The sequence below is a fragment of the Pezoporus wallicus genome, unplaced genomic scaffold (assembly GCF_028554395.1).
Source record: "Pezoporus wallicus isolate ANWC-B61680 ecotype Strahan unplaced genomic scaffold, APGP_CSIRO_Pwel_v1 contig_13766, whole genome shotgun sequence".
NCBI classification, from domain to species: domain Eukaryota; kingdom Metazoa; phylum Chordata; class Aves; order Psittaciformes; family Psittacidae; genus Pezoporus; species Pezoporus wallicus.
In genome coordinates, this window is record NW_026635291.1 from 445912 (window position 1) to 466229 (window position 20318).

Here is a 20318-nt window from a genome sequence, read left to right on the forward strand (position 1 = left end):
GCCAGAAGTATTTTGTGGGGTTCCTTTTCCTTCTTACACTTTTTTTTTTTGTTGCAATTAGGAACTTAACAGAAAGTGTTGTCTTTTAATGTTATGGATACAGAGTAAGACTGTGTCAATTCTGATGTTTCAATGCTGATGTTTCACATGCCAGTCAAAGTTGTCTCCAGAAGCACCTGAAGTCCTGGCAGTATTTCTCAACATGAGTGAATCTGGACTCCAGGTTCAAATTTCAGGCCTTGTTTGATTCTTGGTAAATGAATTAAGACTGTAGAAACTTACTTGAATGCTTTTGATCTTGCTGCACACCAGTACATTTCACCTGATTAAAATAATGAAAAGAAACCCTAGGTGGGACAGATTTCGCCTGCAAAGTGGAGTCAGTGTCATTTTTTTTTGTTTATTATGAGACATTTAGCACTCTGTGCTGAAAACAATTCATTTGAGAACTGCCTGTTTGTATTACCAAGGCAGTTTTTTATACTCTAGAGTTACTTTACTACTATGCAAAGACACTTCTTAATTTTTCAGTTAACGAAGAAGCTGAGCAGTCAATCCATTACCTTTACTTACCATGCTGACTGCTTGAAGCATTTCCATCTTCATACTGGTATCAGTTCCAGGTTCTGGCCCTATGTGTCTTAGGGACTGGTGAATCAGCCAGTGAAATCCAGAATTGCTAGTGAAAGAAACAGTGGATTTCAGTTCCCAGTTTCCAGATGCACATATGTCAAGACACCTTATACACTCAGATCCAATGAAAGAAAATAGTCTTGACATTTTTGTTTATTTATGCTGATAGGTTTTTAAATCTTAAGTGCAAATACAAGAATAAATTCACCATGACAATCACCAGGTACTCAGTATATAAATTTAAAGTTTGGTATACAGCAGAAGACATACATTAAGAACTACCTCTCCAACAACTTCATTAGATTTTGTCAAACTGGAGATACAGATGACAAATGAGGCTATATAATTCATTTAGGTTACCCCTTCTATTTTCCAAGTTCTGTTGAAATGCTGCACAAACTGAAAGCAGTGACTTCCCTAATAAACAGAGAATCAAGTTTCACAGCTTCAAAGAAAAATTTCACAGTAGATTCAATTTCATCTGTACTGTACTTCAAATAACTACTGTGGAATATTTACAGTTCTGACATCAGCTATTATCCTTGACAGGAAAAAAAAAAAAGAAAATTGTTGCTATAAAAATATGCAGAGAAACAAATTGCTGGGTGAGATTTTGTTAACAAACTTCAATGAGATTTAAAGGTTCTTGGCCTTTTAGAAGTACTGACATTCAGCAGTTTCCAGAGACTCGAGTGGATTTATCAATACTTCAGAAATCAATTATGAAAGAATCACAAATCCGTATTTAGAAGGATGATTTTTATGTTCCCAGATTGAAGACAGAGCATGGTGTATTATTTGCTCAATTAGAGGATCTTACCTTGAATAGTCAGAAGCCACCAGTTAGGGGCAGGGGAGGGCAGCAAACAACTTGCACTCTTCAAAGGCTGAATATTACACTATAGAAGTGTATGTGACAAACATAAAAACACCTTGGCATCTAGAAAAAGTTATCTGCTACTATGTTTAGGTTATAACACTTGTACCTTTGCTGTAATTTATGAAGTTGGCAAACCAACTACCTGGTTTTAGATTACTGAATACATATATTAATCAAGGGAAATACACAATGAAATTGACTCTTCCCCAGACTACATACACAGAAGTTAACTGTTTTCCTCTCAGTTTCTTCAATCAACTCAAAGAGGTTGGTAGCAGAACTTGATGGGGCTTTGTGGTTTCCAGTGCCAGCCCAGATCTCCAAATGACAACTGCTCATAGCTGATCATCAAAAGAACAAGAAGTAAGGAGTTAGTATACCACAATCATGTATTAACTATCTCTTACTGTTACTGTGTCAAAACATTACAAGTCCTGGAAAAGGTTAAGAGTATAAGCCTCTCTGTACTTCTTAAAAAGGCATCAGAACTCTCTACTTTGTCCAGCAGCATCAAATAAAGTAAATGGCTGATAACTACAACAAAGCATATGAGGAATGGCGAAGTTGTGCGAGTCCATAACAGCCCCTCTCTCCTGCTCCTTTCTCCTCACATTTTAACCATGCTCTAGCATCAGCCCTCCACAAGCCACAGCTCCTGTCAGTAGAACCTGTCCCATGGGCTGCAGTTCCTTTAGGAAATATCCACCTGCTCTGGCATGGGGTCCTTCTTCATGGGCTGCAGTGTTAGTATCTGTTCCACTGTGGTCCTCTTCACAGAGACATCTGCTCCACCACAGTTTCCTCCAGAACTTCCACAGGCTGCAAGAGAAATATCTACTTTGAGACTGGGTGAACCTACATCCCCCTCCTCCTTCTCACACCTCAGACTCCATAGGAAGAGCAAAATTTTGCTCATAATTTTATCTTTATGTTGCTTATTAAAGAACAGACTCAGGACAGCAGGTTCTGGCATTAAGTACCTGTAAAATTCTCACTTTGATTTTGGGGAACAGGAGAAGGAGGTTTAGTAGATAAATTTGATGCAAAGTTCCAACAGAAAGCTAGCAAAAACTCTGTAGCTGAAATGCTGCCCAAGACATTCAGGGTCAACAGTCCTTGTAGAGGTGAATGTCTCACAAAGAGCAAACAGTATCATCCGTACTTGGCTTGGACAATCATGATGTTAAAGTGAACCTGTCTGCTAGAAGGAAGGGGATCACTCCTTTTAAGGAAAGCTGTTTTGTCACAGAAGCCAAGCTATCACTCTGCCTGAAATACTTCTCTGGACATTTACTTTAAACTGAAGTCCTGAGAATAACCTTGACTTCCACAAAAATGCATTTTAAAAAGACTGAAAAAACAATTAAGGTTTGGTGATAAACAGGAATATCACTCTTCCCTAATACAGAATGTAAATGATTGCACTGCTGAGAAAAGGGAAAATTAAGTCTTCTAAGTACCCAATGAACAGGAGTGGAACAAATTTTCCCTCTTCAAATATATCCTTATAGTAATCTGAAGAGAATACTTGCATGATTGTGTAGTGTTTTCTTTAAGACCTATTCAATTCCTTATTGTTCAGCTTACAGTGCCAGAAAAAAAGGACTGTTAAAGTTAACATCTGCTAACTAATCACAAAACAGACCATTGCAACATTTTACAGGGTTTGAAAACAGCTATGAATTCTGATTACTATCAACTTTGACTGGATTAAAGCAGCTTTTTACTGTGGGACTTACGAAACCTATAACTTATTCCTTTAGAGGAAGTGCTTCTAAAAAAGAATATTTTCATTCTGGGTTCAGAAAAGATGACCTAGCGTTACAAGTATGCCAAATATTAGAGATGGAAATCAATCAGGTGAATTATATTCTTCTGGGTTTTTTTATTAAATATTTCATTTTTAGAGTCTTATTAACATCTGACAGTAGAGGTTATGACATGCAAATATACTTCGGATGGGCTGTTGCACAGATCTTAGTTCCATTCCATGTGTTTTGCTGCTTGACACCAAGAGTACATGCATATGTACGGCATCTCAAGTTTTTTGGATCACTTTTGTGGCAATACATTCATATCTGATTGAGGCAATACTAAAATCTACTTAGGAGCACCTCTTGATGAACTACACTCCAGTTGGAACTACTATACCCTGTGTAAACAGTACCCTCATGCAGAAATCAATTGGATTAGAAAATATTTCTATTAAGCTATTGAGTCCACATCTTTGCATTATGACAGGATTCATTTCTGCTCTGTGCTTAAGAAATTATAACCTGCTGAGCAATTCTTTACAATTTCCAATGACATAATTTAAACTATTTGGGCTTACTGTCTTACACACATGCATCCCATCATGCACACACACAGTTTGTTTCTTTTGCTACCCTTCCAATTTACTAATTCCAAAATACTTTTACTTTAAAATTAAAAATCCGCATTATTAAACCCAAAAACCTCTCCCTTGTGCAAGAATAAAAATCCATTGCAAGAATATTTGTTACCTCAGTCTACCTTCATGTTTAATTTGAGAGAACAGCTCCCTCCCTGAAGAAAGGTCTCAGTCAAATAGTCATCCCCTTGTCCAGAGAACTACGCATTCCAGGAGAAATGAGTACTCAGAGGATGCGAAACACTATAGTCAGATCATATTAATCAAAAGAGGGGCAACCAAAGCATTATGCCAAAGACTTGTTAATAACTGGAGAGCATAATGAATGTACGTACCAACAGGGGAGCCATTGATCCACAGTCCATCACAGATGTCACCAGAACAATTAACTATAGCTCCCCACTCATTGAATACGTCATTTCTCCACTGCCCCTTTAAACAGGAATACACACGGATTTTAAATTTCGACAACACCACAGCTAAATTATAAAGAAGGGATTATTTCAGCCAATGTTCAATAGCAGAGTGGGTGGTCCTCAGGACTTTTTATAAATACCCTTCCAACACTTGTGTGAAAAGTTGAATAGGAGACCACACAACCATCAAGGATTATGTACTCCTCTAAAGGGGAAAGGGGGGAGAATCAAACATTTCTTGCCCAAGGTTTGTTACTGTGGGATACTATTATGTGAGGTCCTTCAGTTCATATATTACATTGCATTAAATTACATGGCAAGAATGAATAACTGCTTTGTCACATACAGGATCACACATTATTTTGCTTTTTAAAGATGGTGAAAAGTGAAATAGTGTACCAAACTCAATTCCAAAAACCTTTGGTTATTTAAATCTGGACTGCATTTCACCCAAGCCATACCCGTCACACAAAAGTTTAAAAATTCCTGAGGCTGCAAAGCCAAATACCACAGTAGCTTAGGTATGAGCCAATTAAAAGTTTCTAGCAAAGTTAAACTCGCACATGTAAGCACGCAATGGAGTGTTACGTCATGGTGAACGCGCAGTTTTTCTAGTATACCCTTTCAACACAGTATAATCTTGAGATTAGTTCACAGCCACAGTTTCACTAACATTATCCAACAGCACAGTAAACATTCCTTTGTGTGGTCCTATACTAGGGAAGGATAGGAAAATTTGTCAAATATTTCACAGGTATTTGCTGACAGGACAGGGAAGGAGACAATCAGGAATACCAGGTTCAGTGTCAGATGTGAAAAGAACATATAGTATTGTATACTGTAGCATGCATCTTGAAGCACAGAGCTGGCACTGAAAATTAGTCTGAGTTTGTTCCCATATCTTGGGAGGAGTTTGGAGTTGAAACTGATAAGGAAATAATCCGACAATGGTCAAAGTCCAGGCTAAAGTCCAGGCATAGGAAGTAAAACAACTCCGTAACAAATGTCTCTTGTTTTACGTGGTACTAAATCCTGTTTAGCATCAGACAACATTCTTTCAATGTTAAGAATACATAAGGAAGTAGAGATTCAAAATCTAAAGTGATCATTCTTCTATTAAGTTGGATATCTAGCTTTTCATGTAATAACAGCAGAGGGGCCAAATAAAGCACTACTGTAACGCTAAACTGTGTGAACCCAGTTGAAACTCCAGATGGGTAGCAATTACAGATGTAAGCTAGAAGATAAAAGCAAAGACAAAGCAGTTATTTGGGAATATGCTTCTGATCCTACTTGCTTTGGCCTATTCCTTCCATCACTTCAAAGCGCACAACATTATCTCAGCAGTCATCTCAATGACAGCAGCACTGTTAGTAGTACTCAAGATCCAAGCTCCACAAGTATTTTCACAATCTTCTCTGCCCAATGGAAGGGGTAGTCAGTAGTTGTCCTAGCTGTCCTCCTGAATGTATGTAACAACCAGGTCTAGAAAAAACTCACTGTGACTGGAATTGTATCCACATTTTGTACTGAAGTCACAGGGGCCTTCATCCTGCACCACTGCATTTAAATATGCAATAGGATTCGGCTGGGTACTGCTTCCTCTAGGGAAGGAAGAAGGCCAGGGAGTATAAAATATGCAACCTATCTCAGTGGTTCCTTATCACTACCTGTAAAGGCTTTGTACTTGCTTTCAATCAATTCTGATGATTGCCTACTATTAATGTCACTCATTCTCTTCAGTAATTAAGCCACCTCTTTCTTAGATGTGCCTTTGTCTTTCTCTGGCACATTTCCTTGTCTTATTCTCTTTTCCAGATGGCATAAGGATGAGAGATAAGTGTTGCTAAAAGTTGCTTAGCAATGCAACACATGCAAGGTTTGGAAATGCTGACGTCCACATAAGCACTATCTATACATCACACATTTATGCAGAGGAACAAAGGCGTGAACAACCAGAGTGACACAGGGGCCTCCAGAAAAAGAGCTACCAGTTAGTACACAAACAAAGGGGAGCAGGAAGCAGATAAGAAAAAGCTACAAGCTTCCAGTGATGGACTGTATTGTGCTGTGGGGGTTCTCTTGTTTGTGCTTGGTTTTGGTTTTAAACTAGAACACAGAATTCTGCTTTAAACAAAACTAAATCCTTGAGTTTCAGTAAGGCCCTGTGTTTTCTGTGATTCAGAGACCTACAACACACGACACTGCAACCTACCCATAGAGGCCAAAACAGAAATAAAGTTCATGAAGAATAGTAACCAGTGAAGACAAAGATGTTTATCACCAACCAAGTATCAACACAGATATCCTCCTATCCCAGTAATCAGTAATAAGGAATTTATTCCAGTAACTGCATGCTGCAGTGGTAGATTGTTTCTAAACTCTAAAGTAAATGGGCTTATATGGGATTTATTTAAACCACAATTAAATGTTTCAGGTAATAAATAAGAACATTTAGTACTCTAACAGTGGTAATTTCACAAGATCATATTATCATATTAATTCATTTCTGCAACAGCCTGTGTAAACAGGTTATCATGACTCAATGAGTTTAAAAAACCTGAGATGTTAAGAATTTATTCATCATGGGAGATAACTTCACAACAACTAGTTCTAAGAAAATAACTTAAACAGTAGTAAATTCACATGTAGCTCAGTTACATGATGATGTTTCTAGGTTTCAATTTACTGGCTACTACAATTTTTATTGCAATTAATTCTGTTTATTTCAAATTCAAGCTTGCCTGCCTCTAGACTCAACTTATCTACACTCAACAATTTCTACATGCTCTGATTTACGCTTTCAGTCATTTTCATTATTTGGTTTCAACCATTCGTGAAACTTATTTGCATGAGCCTGATCTTAAATATCATGTCAAAATTACTTTACAGATTCAAACAATGACTGAACCATGTTTTCCTTTATTAAAATCTCTGGCATTACAGCATACAGCCTCAGTGGATACTAATTTAGACAAACACTGGTCTAGTGGGATGTGTCTAGAGGGGGCTGGAGCTATACGATCTTAAGGTCCGTTCCAATCCAAGCCATTCTATGGCTCTATGATCTGTATTTAAAAGTTACTCACGTATATCCTGACTACTCATCTGGCTGAATATGTTCAGATAGTTCACACAATATGGCCTGGTTTTAGAACCTGGGAAAATCAATGTTTATCCCAAGAACTACAGTCTCGAAAATAAACCAGTTTATGTAAAAAGACATATGAAGTTTTATTTCTCCCTCAAACTTCAGAGATTCTATACAACATTTCAGAAAGTTATTGACACTCAAATTGTTTTACTGGCTTAATATAAATAAAAGACAATAACTTTTAATTGCTTTTGATCCCTGAATAAGGAAATAATAAGGATAATAGTAAGGAGAAATAATAAGGAGAATAGCATTTTGCTGGATTTTTTAATATTGGAATGTAATCAAGATTCAGGAAGACCTACTGTATCTTCCAATTTCATATTATCCACTAGTACGCAGAATAGCTCTGAGCAATCGAAATTCAAGTAATTGGAATAATTTGCATCAGAACGGAAACTGTGGCACTTCCAAACAGGTAACTCAGATGGATTTGGGGGAACACAGGCCTGCAGGTGAAGAAGCCCATAAGGCTTGCCACCTGTTCTGTGTGGTTAACAGGTGTATCTAACAGCAGGCCTTCCTCTGGGAAAGACGACAAACCAAACACAGCCAAAACACACAAAGAAGCAGCAACAGGGACAGAATGGAGCACAGCATCTGCTTACTGGGACCTAGGCAGCAGCCAGAAACGAGAAATCATAGAAAGGAAACACTTTCATGAAGAAAATGAGCAATTTACTTCATTAGCATCTCATTGTCATCTTTCATTCTCAAATGTGTGCACATACAAATGCACGAAAGCCAGACAGGCCACCGCAGTTACAGTTTCTATTTGGCATCTCTTGAGAACATTTCTACCCATTGTGAAAATAGTTTTATGTTTAAGCAGTAGATAAATCACAGTTGTTGCTCATTATTGGACTCCTCTGCTGATATAGTTACAATTATTGCTTGTTTACTGGACATTCAATCGATCTGAATCTCTGAAGGTTCACAGCCTTCAATATGCTATTAACTGACAACATCCACTTACTAAAAATTTATCACTTGCAAAAGATCGATCTAAAAATCTATCCCTGACATTATTACAGTTAAAACATAAGAGGAAAACCAGACAAATTCAACATTCCTGCCATTACTCAATCTATTCACATAGATCACATAGAAGTAAATCTAGAATACTTTGCAGCTTCAAATATTTGCCCATGTTCTTTCTTCTCTAGCAGATTACTTCAGTATGTCCAAGGTGCTGTTTCATAACTGTATGGTAACAGGTCAAAAAAAAAAAAACCAGCTAAAAAAACTTTAACCTATTTTTTTGCCTGAAGAAAATTACTCTTATGCTTTCATTGTTTTATGTTGTTACATAATTTGAAAGCATCATATGCAGAGTGAACACGTGCACTAAGTGGCTGCCTTTTATATCACGTTTTCTACATGATATAAATAATCAGTCAACAAGACAGTCATCAGTAGCGCCAGGATTTTATCCGGGAGGGGGGGGGGGGCAAAGGCAAGGCAGAGTATCTTGTCGCTTCTGAGCGCATATACAGTGTAAACTTAAATATAGTACTAAATGCTTACAACCCTGCAGAGCAGCCCAGTTACTGAACAAATGTAAGCCTGAGGACCTTACTGAATCAGTCTCAAAACAGATGCTAGAGAGACACCCAGTGGCACAAAACTGTGTGCACACAAAGTGACAAATATAGAAGAAAGTTACCTACAGAAACAGATGTGTCAAACGATCTTGAATTTCTTAATACATTTAACTTTCAACAATAAGTGATATGGTACTTAAAACAAATATAAGAAATTATAAAAGCCTAGAAGTTTATAATTAACAAATACTTTTTTGTTATTACTGCTGTCTTATGAAGACTACAAATGTACAAACATAGTCTTTATTTTGAAGCTAACAAATCATATTCTTTCCGGTCTGTAAAACCAAAAGTGATGCATTAAAAAGATTTTTAGTGTGCCCTATTATGGTTCAGGAATGTACAAAAGTAGTACTTGAATTCTAGTCACCTGAACAGCTTTTTGATGGAAACTAGTGTCAAAAATTGATGATATATGTTTCTTGTTTCTACCACTGACATATTTGATTAGCTTTCTGAAGTGACTGACTGTTAACCCAGCCTAACTTGAGGAGCCAATGGAAAATATGAAAAACAGAACTCTTCAATAAACATCATGGAAGTACAACAACTTGGACTAAATCAGTTTGGCTGCTTGCGATACGTATTTATATTACCAATTTTAAGGAGACGAGGTTTGGGTTTTTTGGTAGTTACAGACTTACCTGTGGATGCCCAGTACTGAAATCCATTCCCCATAATTTCTCCATTGACACGCTTGCCCTCACAGTAACCTCCACCTTTGATGAACACTCTGTCCTGACCTAGAAAATAAAACAATGCTTCCTATTAACAGAGAAATGTCCACCCGTTTCATGCTCAAGGAGAAAGTTGAGACATTCTCATGTTTTTCTCGCTTATATGACTAAATTTATGTCTATGCATTGTTGGCACCTTCACGTTTTAGAGTTCTCTCACTACCTCAGCGTCTAAACACTGACCCCAACTGAAGGGATTTACGAAGTATATACAAGGCAGAAATGCTGAATCCATTAAATCAGGTTTTTCCTTATTGGCTCTAATAGAAGAGGACAGAATCATAGTCACTAAAACTTGAAGTCAAGGATGTGATTTTCAGTTGTGAGCTCCACAGCTGTGTTAGTTTCACAGGTAATGATCACGTACATATAAAAAGGGGATCCTTTTGCCTTCTGGTTCCGTCTTACAGCATACAAAAGGATTAACAACTACCAATGACACCATTTTTCAAAAGAAAAGGTGAAACTAAAAGGATTGTTGCAGACTCAATTGATTTATGCTCCTCGGGTCGGCATAAATCCCTGGGCTCAGCCAAAAGGCCTCAATTCCTCTGACAAGACCCACCTGAGGCTCCTGCACCCACCCTGCCCAGCGCGGTAAGAGAACACAACCCAAATTATTCCAACAGCTCAGAAATACTATACTGAATTCTGAGTAACAAGTAATACTGAAGTTAAAGCGCTAATTCGCCTCGGGGATACCCATTCTACAACTTCAGCGTCAACGACTGTGAAGAGAAATTTAGTTCTTTGTTTGCTATTTAAATTCACTTTACACTGCAATGGGAACCCAGGCTCTTAAATACCTGCAGGTCATTGCAGCGTCACCGACAGATAACACAGAAACAGCCACGAGCTACAGCGTTAGGAGCACAGGAAGAGCGACTGCGTTTACACCAGCCTAAACCGAGCGGCGCGGGCCTCGCGTCTCTTGTGCCGCGGTCACACGGGACCCGCCCCGCCGCTGCAGCGAGGGGCCGGGCTGAGGCGGGGCCGGCGCGGGGCGCGGAGCCCGAGCCCCGCTCTTTACCTCAGCGCCCAGGTCCGCCTCCGCCGGCACCGCCCGCCTCGCGCAAGCACCGCCCATGCAACATCCTCCATGCTCTCATAGGCTGAGCGGGAGCGAGGGGCGGAGCGTTCATCGCGGATGCGCGGACGCTAAAGATGCGTATCAACCGCGCCGGTCCCGCGTTCAGCCCCCGGTAACTGTATCCCGCCCGCCGCGGGGCACGGGTCTCCGCCGGTAACACGGCGGCTGCCCTCCCGCCCGCACTGCTCCCACCGCCCGCGCTCATACACGCCTCCTCCATCCTTTTAAGCGCGGCAACGCCCACTTCCCTCGCCGGGGCCAATAGCGGAGCAATATCTCGCCTTTGGCCCGCCCCTTTACCCCGGAGGCGGAAGGGGATATTTCCCCGCTGTGCCGCCATATTGGCTTCTGAGGAAGCGGGAGGGGGTAGCGGCAGGAGGAGTGCGGCTCGCCCGCCTGTGAGTAGCCGCTGCCCCGCGTTGTGCCCGTGGGCCCAGCCGGGAAGGTGGGACTGGGGCCTCCGGGCTGGCGGGCTGCGGTAGTGCCAGTCTGCGTGAGGGTTCCCCCCGCGAGCGTGGGGGCTTCTTTGGGCTCGGCCGTGCCGCATCTGCGGCCCAGGCGCTCCTCCCAGCTGCGGGCACTGCGGGGCGGCTGCCCGGGGCCTGCCGCTGGCTCCGTTTCGCTCTCGCCGAGGCGCTGCCCGTCCTGTTCCGCTCCCGCGTCCTCCTCGCATCAGCGGGCCCCGCTTCTGCCTCAGGGCCTCCTCTTCTGCTGCCCGTGCCGCAGCAGCGCCAGCCTGCCCGTCCGCTGGCTCTTCCCAAAGTGCCTTGTGTTGGGTTTAACGAGTGCTCAGGGTATGTGGGCCTCAGGGAAGCGCTGTGAGCACGGGTGCTGTGCAGCTGCTGCTGGTTGCACAGTCCTGACAGGCCAGACCTAATTCTGACAGACCACAATTAAATAACGTGGGCTATAGGGTTAAAAGCAGTTGACACAGTCAGTGGGTTGTTTTTCTGTGGTTGTTCATCCCATTGTTAAGAAGTCACTTCAATGTGTTGCTCTTCAGCAATATCTTCTCTATGAGATAAGGAAACTTGCATGAGCAGCAGTGTGGTTTTGCTGGTTACGGGCTTCATTTATATACCAAATTTAAGAAAAATCTGTTTCGGGATCTGAGAGTTGTCTGAAAACTGTGTCTCTCTGTATGTGATGATGCGAGGCAAAAACTGTCTTTACTGCCCCAGGTCCTTCAGTATTTAAGAGCCCAGCGATGCAGTGCTATTTGTAGTGGTATTACCACAGTGGTTGTGCTGAAAGGATTAATTGTTGGAGGTCACACATTCACCTACTTGGTGTTTTCTAGCAGAGAAGAATGTTCTAACGTGGTTTAGTTTTGGTAGCAGTTTGTATTGTGCCGGTAGCCAACCATTCGATTATTTGTTGTATTATTCTTTGTATATCTTTCTGATTGTTTGCTTTACTGGAATGGCTGACCCGTTATTGTAATTCATTATGCTGAATGGTAAAGTCGTACGAAAGAGGGATTTCTACTGGTTAGATTTAAATATTCACTTAAACCAATGAGCCTGTGTTCTTGACTAAACTACCTTCGAAGCAATGCCAAAGACTGCTTTTCTTGGTCATTATCTAACTATAAATATTCTTTCAGTAAAGTTCTATCGTGAGAAGAAATGCTAACTAAAATTGTGAACTATCAGGTGATATAGTTCAGCCTGTGCTACTTAAATGGGGCCAGTGAGAGGTTTCTTTTCAGTAAAACAGGCAGTATTAGCTGGTTGTGTTTCTTGGTCTGCTGTGGAAGAACTCTGTGTATGATAAACAATAGCACGTAGTTGCATGTAATGTAATTTTTACACCAAGCAAAATGCCTGCTCCATTGTAAAGCCATCAGTAGCCTTACATACACGATTCTTCACTTGCTCTGCAGAGGTTAATGGTTACAAGATTGTAATATTTAGTCTGCTTATAGCCCAGATTTGCTATGGATGTATCTGTGAAATTAATGTTGAGGATACGGGAGGTTTTGTGTTTGTGATCTTTAGAGAATTGCTCTCTGCTCAATAGATGGATTATCTTTTTGATATGGCTTATATACTTCAGGACATTTAAAAAAAAAGCGGGGGGGGGGGCTCAAAATCATGCTCAGCTGATAATGCTGAGTAACTTCTGTCTCCTGCAGTGCAGTGAAGGGGAAGAATAAGAATTATTTCCTTTTGCCTGTATTGAAAAAGTCTATCTCTATTGTATGAGTTTGTATTTAATTTTTTTTTCTTTTGGCTTTAATTTGAATTAAAAGGGACTGCAGCTCCTGAAGCCTCATAATGAATCCCTTTATCTTCTGAAGTGTAACAGGACTCCTTTTTTTCTACTTACTAATTATTCCATAGGATGTAGCTTAATAGACATTTACAGAGGAAGTGCACAGCTTCCAGGTTCTGTGCCTCTCCACATTGGCCTTGGCCTGTAATTATTTTTTGCAGCAGTCACTGTATGGCAGAATCTAAGATAATTTACAGTTTTCTGGTTTAGTAAAGTTTGGTAGATCTTTATTATCATTTGAGGCCCTTGAGATATTGACAGAGGGCTGAAAGACCTCCCACTATCCTAGAGTTATGTAGTCCCACCCACAGATGAAGACTCCAGGAAGTAATGTCAGGGATTGCTTTTGGTGATGTGGCAAAAATGTTTCTGCTTAGAATCTGTTTTATTTTGTTTGTTTTCTATCTTGAAGGGAGCTGTAAAACTTGGTTGAGCTTAACTTGAGAAGGAAAATAAAGCTCTGAAATAGGTAGCAGAAGTATGTACTAAAAAAGAATTTCCTTGGTTCATTTTTTATCCCAAGATCAGAATCCTGGCCCTTACACAGCTTTGCTAGTGTGCAGCTTTTCTGTCACTGCTGAGCTCTTAATGTTCGAGAGGGAGAAACTCATTGAATAATTCTAGCAGTGGGCAGGGTTTTGGTATAGGTGCTTGTGGTAGACCTTTTTATCTGTAGCCACTGGTGTACAGAGTCCTGAACTTCTTCACTATCTAGTCAGTATTTAAAGATCCTGAGCAGCTTTTTAAAAAGTATTTATTTTGGTTTTGTTCTTTGCCTTTAGAAACTGAGGAGACAGGAGGGTGGTGCTGCAGTTCATATCTCAGTGCTTACATGTTGTAAGTCGGCTCCTGCCTGCTCAAGGTGAAGATGTCTAACAAGGCTCATTCCTGCAGTTCTGCATGGACTTTTTTCCCCTCCTTCCTAAAATGGACTGGATCCTGTTTTCCCTTTCTAAAATACCCTTTTCTTTGCTCTCTTGCCAGTTTCTTTTGGATATTAGTTTCTTTTGGAAAAAATTACCTCTCTTTAAGAACACTTCCTTAAAAATAATTTGTTTCAGAAAGGGCAATCCAAAAGAATATCACATGTAAATGCTGTTCAGATAATGTACTGTAAAGCTTTGCTGAGCTTAGATTTTTTTGTTTTAAATGTTATCTATGTGTCATGTTTTGTTTCCACAGCAACCATGTCAGAAGGGGACAGTATTGGTGAGTCTGTGCATGGAAAGCCTTCTGTGGTCTATAGATTTTTCTCAAGACTCGGACAGGTTGGTTTTCTGTAGGGCTTTTCTGAATCCATTAGAAGCAGATCTCAATGCAGCTTCTTAAGTAAACATCATTACTTTTTGGATGAGTTGTTCAAACACTAACATCTGTATGAAATACTTATTTTGAAGCCTTTTAAAAATAGATAAATATTATAATACCTAGCTTAATGAAATAATTAATGGACTTAAGTGTGATATTGCACAGCGAAAATACATGTTGTCAAAACTAAAGAGTGATGACTTCAGTTTTCATGTCAGATTAATCTTAGGGAAAGTAAACTTGCATTAAATATTGAAAAAATAAATTGCTGTATGATGCCCCCAGCATGAGTAATTTTTTTTGTGTGTGTAAAAATACAGAACTCTTCCAGTGCTTGTATGTTTGTGTGATTCAGTTTACTTGAAGAGTACAAGTGTTTCATGTTACTCTCCTTCGCAAAATACTCCTCACAATTGCTTACTATTTCTAATTGCTACCCTGTAGTAAACTTTATTCACTGTGCATCAGGTATTTTACAGATGTACACTTTATATTTCTTCCTAGATCTACCAATCCTGGTTAGACAAATCTACTCCATATACTGCAGTGCGATGGATTGTAACTTTGGGTCTGAGTTTTATCTACATGATTAGAGTTTATTTACTGCAGGTAAGAAAACTGGATTTACTGCTGAAATAGATTTAGATATTACTGTTCTATTTTTTATTAAGGGTTTCTGAGGCATGGTATTACTCCAGAATTACATATTGTGTCATTCAGCAAACAGTAGGAGTAAATTAGTCTGAAGAAAAAACACATCTCGTTGGTGTTAAGCTTCCTGCTTCAGAATGGAGAATGTGTGAACGCTTGACGATATGCATCTGATGGCAACAGAAATGGATATTTGTTTGTTTAAATCTTGCTTATTTATATTATGTTAAGTTCAGCTGTCATTTAGGTAGTTTTAAGTGAAAAATGTTACATAAGTTTCTGTCAGTGCAAAACCAAAAGAAATAGATTCATGAAGGTGAGTCGATCTTTTCATAGAGTCAGAATGCTTATTTTGTACAGTGAGAATTTCTAGTATTTTTATTTAAAAGTCCAGAAAAGTTTTTGTGCTAATGTGTGGATGTAGAAAAGCACCTCTCAAGGAAGCAAAAAAACAGATTGTTTAATATTGTTGAAAAATCAGTACCTGAAAATGGTTTTCAGAAAGACACTCTTTTTTCCTCTCTGCTTCAGGGTTGGTACATTGTGACATATGCCTTGGGAATCTACCACCTAAATCTCTTCATAGCTTTCTTGTCGCCAAAGGTAGACCCCTCTTTAATGGAAGATTCAGGTATGATGAATAGTTCAGTTAATTTTGCTGTAATTTTGTACTTAGTCAAACTTCCAGATCCTTTTGCCTGATACAGTAAAGATGTGCATTACACTAGAATCATTACATTGTTTTTTGGACTTGCAAAGTATCTATACAGCTTGACATCAGGAGTTATGATAAAATGTCTTTATTATTTTCAGGACTTGAACATATTCCGTACTGTGTTGGCCTTCTATGTCTTGAAGAAAGGTTTATGTGACTTAAGTTTTCCCTGTAGTAACTCAAGTGACCTGGTGCGCCTTTCTGTTACCTATTTTCTTTGGGGAAACCAGTGTTAAGTTACATTAAAACAGTCACTGTAACTGGAATCTGTGTGTAACAGTGAAAATTTTTCTTTCCTTTTTTTTAAGATGAAAAGTAAAGAAAATCTAGAGTCTGAGGAGTGTGGAAAATGAGTATGAGGGGGTTTTTGTGGTTTGTTTCCGTTCTGTTTTTTTCAGATGATGGTCCTTCTTTACCTACAAGGCAAAATGAAGAATTTCGGCCTTTCATTAGAAGGCTCCCAGAGTTTAAATTCTGGTGAGTGGATCTGTCCATGCTCTGCTTCTAAAAAATAGAAATACCTGCATCAAATCAGTGGTAACTGGGGTTGAAGGATTAATTGTTAATATTATTTTTAAGGCACTCTGCCACTAAAGGAATCCTGGTTGCTATGGCATGTACGTTCTTTGAGGCTTTCAACGTTCCTGTTTTTTGGCCAATCCTTGTGATGTACTTCATTATGCTTTTTTGTATCACTATGAAGAGGCAAATCAAGGTAACTTTCTGAAAACAGAGTAGCGTTTGTCATGTCAGAATTTACAGTATTGTTCCAAACTGTCCATGCAGTTGAGCATGTTAGATGTATAAGTTGTACTATACGTGCTTCTTTTACTAGAGGAACTTACAGTTGAACATTAGTTCAGGTGTTGAATATTTGCAACTTTGAGCAGATATTGACAATGGGAAATAAAAATGCTTTGTAGAAAAAGCCTTCATGCACCACCTCACAAAATCTTATGCTTGCTTTCAGAAGGTTACAGTCATAGAATTCAGTATCTGCTTTTTATGCATGAGGAGTCTTAGTTTCTCGCCCACTTCCTTTCTTCAGTTAGCTGTGGCTGTTTTTAATGAAGAGGTCTTGTAGGATCTCTGATGGGTGAAAAGGGAAGTTCTGACAAGTAGGTGCGAGAGGGTAGGTGAAAAGAAGGGGAAGAAGAATACAGGCAAGTCATTCACACCAGTTTTAACAAATTACTTACGGTTTGTTGGCATTTTAAAAAGAACCAATTTCTTTCCCAGACACTCAGAATTTTGGCTGGGTACTGTTCTTCAAAGTTATGCATTGAAGATTAAAGGCTCATAAAGAGTTAATACCTCTGTGCTTTATCTAGTTTACTCATTAGGGGAATCACAGGAATCTTCACTCGACTGTAAAATTGTTGGGTATACCAAAGTTTGAGGTTTAAAAGACTGGGCTCATGCCCCTGTTTCAATGTAAAGTGATGTACAGTTAGGTATTTCTTTACCTTTACAATGCTGAAGAACTGTCTTTCTAGAGGGCTTTGTAGTTTACAATGTGTAGTATAAAACATTTTTGTAAACATTATGTAAGTTTCTTGCCTAAAAGATTGTTCTTTTCTCTTTACAGCACATGATAAAGTACAGATATATACCCTTCACACATGGCAAGAGGAAATACAAAGGGAAAGATGACGTTGGAAAGACCTTTGCTAGCTAGAAGATGCAATCAACCTGTTGACCAGTTCTACTCCTAACTAAAGGAACGATTTTGAGCCATTGTAACAATGCCTTTTTTCTTCATAAAAAAATATTAACAGAGTGGTGACAAAACAGTTAAATTTTTGTTTTAAAGGATTGTGCTATTTTTACCTGAAATATCAGTTTCTTGAAGAAACTGGCATTCTAACCAAATTGCATTGAGTTTGTTATCTTTTGTAAGCAGTTGGAGAAATCTTGGATAATCCCATAGATTTGGGATAATGTATTCCTTTCAAGATCCATTGCACTGGAGCAATTAATGGCTTAGAGTTGTGTATTTTTACATAGTTCTCCTGCTCAATATCACCCTGAAGTGCTGTGCACGTATCTGGAGGAAAAATGTACGATGGCACACGTGATGCTGTTTTCTGCTTCATGGCCGTGTGCTATTTTCATAGACAAATTCAGCAGACCTAAATAGATGCAGAACTTAAGCCAGTTTCCTAAATGCATGGTATTACAGAGTTATAACCAAACAAATATAGATAGGAATAAGAAATCTACAAAATTACAGAGTTTGCAGTAGGGAAAAGATACTCATAGCTTCTCAAGTAACTCGTTTGTGTTGGGTTTTAATGCCAGTTTCACCATGACATCTCCTCATAGATGCTAAAATTGGGCTCTTTCATAATGACTCAAACTTTGTTCAAAATCACAACTTACTTTGAGGACCTGGAATTATAAGAATATATATTTTAATTGTTACTAGTTGGAGTTTCTTTCATACTTAAGGATTTCTTGATTAATTTAAGCTGACTTCATGCAGCCCCTTCAGAATATACCCAAACTGGCCATAGCAGATAAATGGTGTGGGTTTTAACACAGCTTTTCATTTTCTATGGGAAAAAAAAGAATCCGTGATAAATGACCTGCATGTAAACTTTTTCATGTGATACAGCTGCAGTTTTATTAAGTGAATTTTTAATTCCAAAATTTATTAAAAGACAGTGTCCCCCTTTACTTGTTCTCTATCTTTATATACATATATTGACCTGACAGTATGGCTCCTTCTCAATAATCGTTACCCTTAATTTATCTTCATGAAATGCCTTTTTCAACTCTTCAGGGAGTATTCAGTGGCAGAAAGCAGAAAAAGATTAGCTCTGAAGATTCTGCATGGAGAACAGTGGCAACTTCAACAGACACCAAAGTGGAAAATACATGTAGGAACCCTTTCATCTGATTTTTGTTGAATGTATTTGTTATGGAGCTCTGGAATTCAGTGTTCAGTAATCCTGGGTAGTGACAGGCAGTTTTAGTTCACATTGACCTGTTGCTTTTTCTTTGGTTTTCATGTGTTTATTAGCAGTGTGGAAACCAGTAATGGTAAAACTTGAAATTTTGGAAACACATTACCAGAAAGGGCCTTAAGAAGTCCCCGTCATGGGTGCTTGGAGCTTGTTGCCTAAAAATCTGAAAGCCCCAAGCTGGAGACGCTGTCTAAGGTTTGCTGGAGTTCCTGAATAATATGGCCAAACTGGGGAGAAAAATATGTGTATTATGTTGATCAGTATCAGCAACTGGGATGACTCCTCCTATGTTCAGTCAATGTCATCCATTGCAAATCAGACATTTTTACCTCCATTTGGTTTTGAACGTTAGTGGCCGTTTGAGATAAACACCTGCTCCTTCTCAGGTGGGTGAAGGTGCTCTGCATTCAGTGGGATTTACACATTTCAAATAGGGGTTGTAGGCGGTGCTGGGACAAGGGCATAGTTCCCTGGCTGACTCAGCATGCAAGGGCCCCACAAGCTAGATGGCATTTTGTTAAACTTTGCTCTATTTTTATCACTTGCAAGTGCTAAAAATAAATTACCCTTATGGAATACACAAAAAACTTGGCTTGACAACTTCACAGATGCTTCCCAGTCATCGATTGTTTCCTATGTTGTTTACAGTGCAACTGAATGTGTGTTCTTACTCTTCTCTTAGTAAAGAGATGAGGCAGTGGTTTCCTTATAGTCATGTTTTGATTTGTGATATGGAGCATTTCTCTCCACTGTTGCCTTGATGGTTTTGGTTGGCAAAGGATGCCTGAAAGTTTTCTGGTGTACAAAAGGGATGCTGTTGCAGCTCTGAAGATCACGTTTTTACAGTAATGAAGAAGTGTTTGCATAGATACCAGCAACTTTTTTATTTCATTTATAGTTATGATGAAAAGTTAAAGTAATTTGGGGGTGTTTTTGTGATAACACTTGGAGATTTAATGGTTAAGTAGCTGAGCAAGATATCTGCAGTACAAATAACCATCTTAAAAGAAGTGCTTTTACTGCAGCACACTTCCCCCTGCTACCTTAAGTTCACATTCAGTGCCATTTGTGAAAGATTTACTGAAACTGTAACTCACAATCCACAGCGTGGGTCATCTGGTGTTTTCTCCCCATCTGTATTTAAAGCATACAAATAAATCAATCTTGCACATTATCTGTTGTGCAGGAATGACAGGATGTTAACTAACAATCGTCTTTTTCCCTGCTGCTCAGATACTTGTAAAACTGAATTAACTTATGGGAATAAACCTTGAGGTGGTGCTGCCAAATCCTTCTTCCTTTATACTCTGAAACACTGGCTTAGCTAAATTGCCCTTACTGCCATAAAGAGCAGAGGGTGTCTCGTGGCTGAAATCGGCTTCCTTCCCATGTTAGGCTATAGGAAACACCACACAGCCAAACTTAAGCTGTGTTACAAATTTAACATTTTATAGTTGAGTTTAGTGTACATACTAGGGCTTTTCTGAAACAA

The 20318-nt window shown here is 39.2% G+C and overlaps 1 protein-coding gene and 1 long non-coding RNA gene across 3 annotated transcripts in view; one reads left to right on the plus strand and one right to left on the minus strand.

The window, feature by feature from the left end:
* The window catches only part of LOC130603759 (uncharacterized), a 116822-nt gene extending 106174 nt beyond the window's left edge, over positions 1-10648 (minus strand). The window contains exons 1-7 of the long non-coding RNA XR_008973277.1: positions 10623-10648; positions 9724-9822; positions 4241-4337; positions 4018-4148; positions 2125-2332; positions 1733-1854; positions 574-679 (exon numbers count right to left, since the gene is read on the minus strand). This is a non-coding gene — a long non-coding RNA (uncharacterized LOC130603759). The remainder of the gene's footprint in view (positions 1-573; positions 680-1732; positions 1855-2124; positions 2333-4017; positions 4149-4240; positions 4338-9723; positions 9823-10622) is intronic.
* A 599-nt stretch (positions 10649-11247) lies between these two features.
* RER1 (retention in endoplasmic reticulum sorting receptor 1) lies at positions 11248-20000 on the plus strand. Of its 2 annotated transcripts, none has more exons than XM_057417805.1 (7): positions 11248-11304; positions 14366-14451; positions 14996-15100; positions 15674-15773; positions 16256-16334; positions 16437-16572; positions 17446-20000. In XM_057417805.1, exons 2-7 carry the CDS (start codon positions 14371-14373, stop codon positions 17533-17535), a joined length of 591 nt encoding a protein of 196 aa, XP_057273788.1. In that variant the 5' UTR covers positions 11248-11304; positions 14366-14370; the 3' UTR covers positions 17536-20000. The 2 variants fall into 2 exon arrangements, with proteins under 2 accessions (XP_057273788.1, XP_057273778.1); XM_057417795.1 differs by lacking the exon at positions 11248-11304 and adding an exon at positions 11411-11700.
* Positions 20001-20318: the final 318 nt, after the last annotated feature.

Bases quoted from the DNA above. Each gene is read 5' to 3' on its own strand.
- RER1 (XM_057417805.1), top strand. From the start codon at position 14,371: ATGTCAGAAGGGGACAGTATTGGTGAGTCTGTGCATGGAAAGCCTTCT. The intron at 15,101-15,673 runs GTAAGAAAACTG...TCTCTGCTTCAG, and splicing joins TTAGAGTTTATTTACTGCAG to GGTTGGTACATTGTGACATA. The intron at 16,573-17,445 runs GTAACTTTCTGA...TTCTCTTTACAG, and splicing joins CTATGAAGAGGCAAATCAAG to CACATGATAAAGTACAGATA.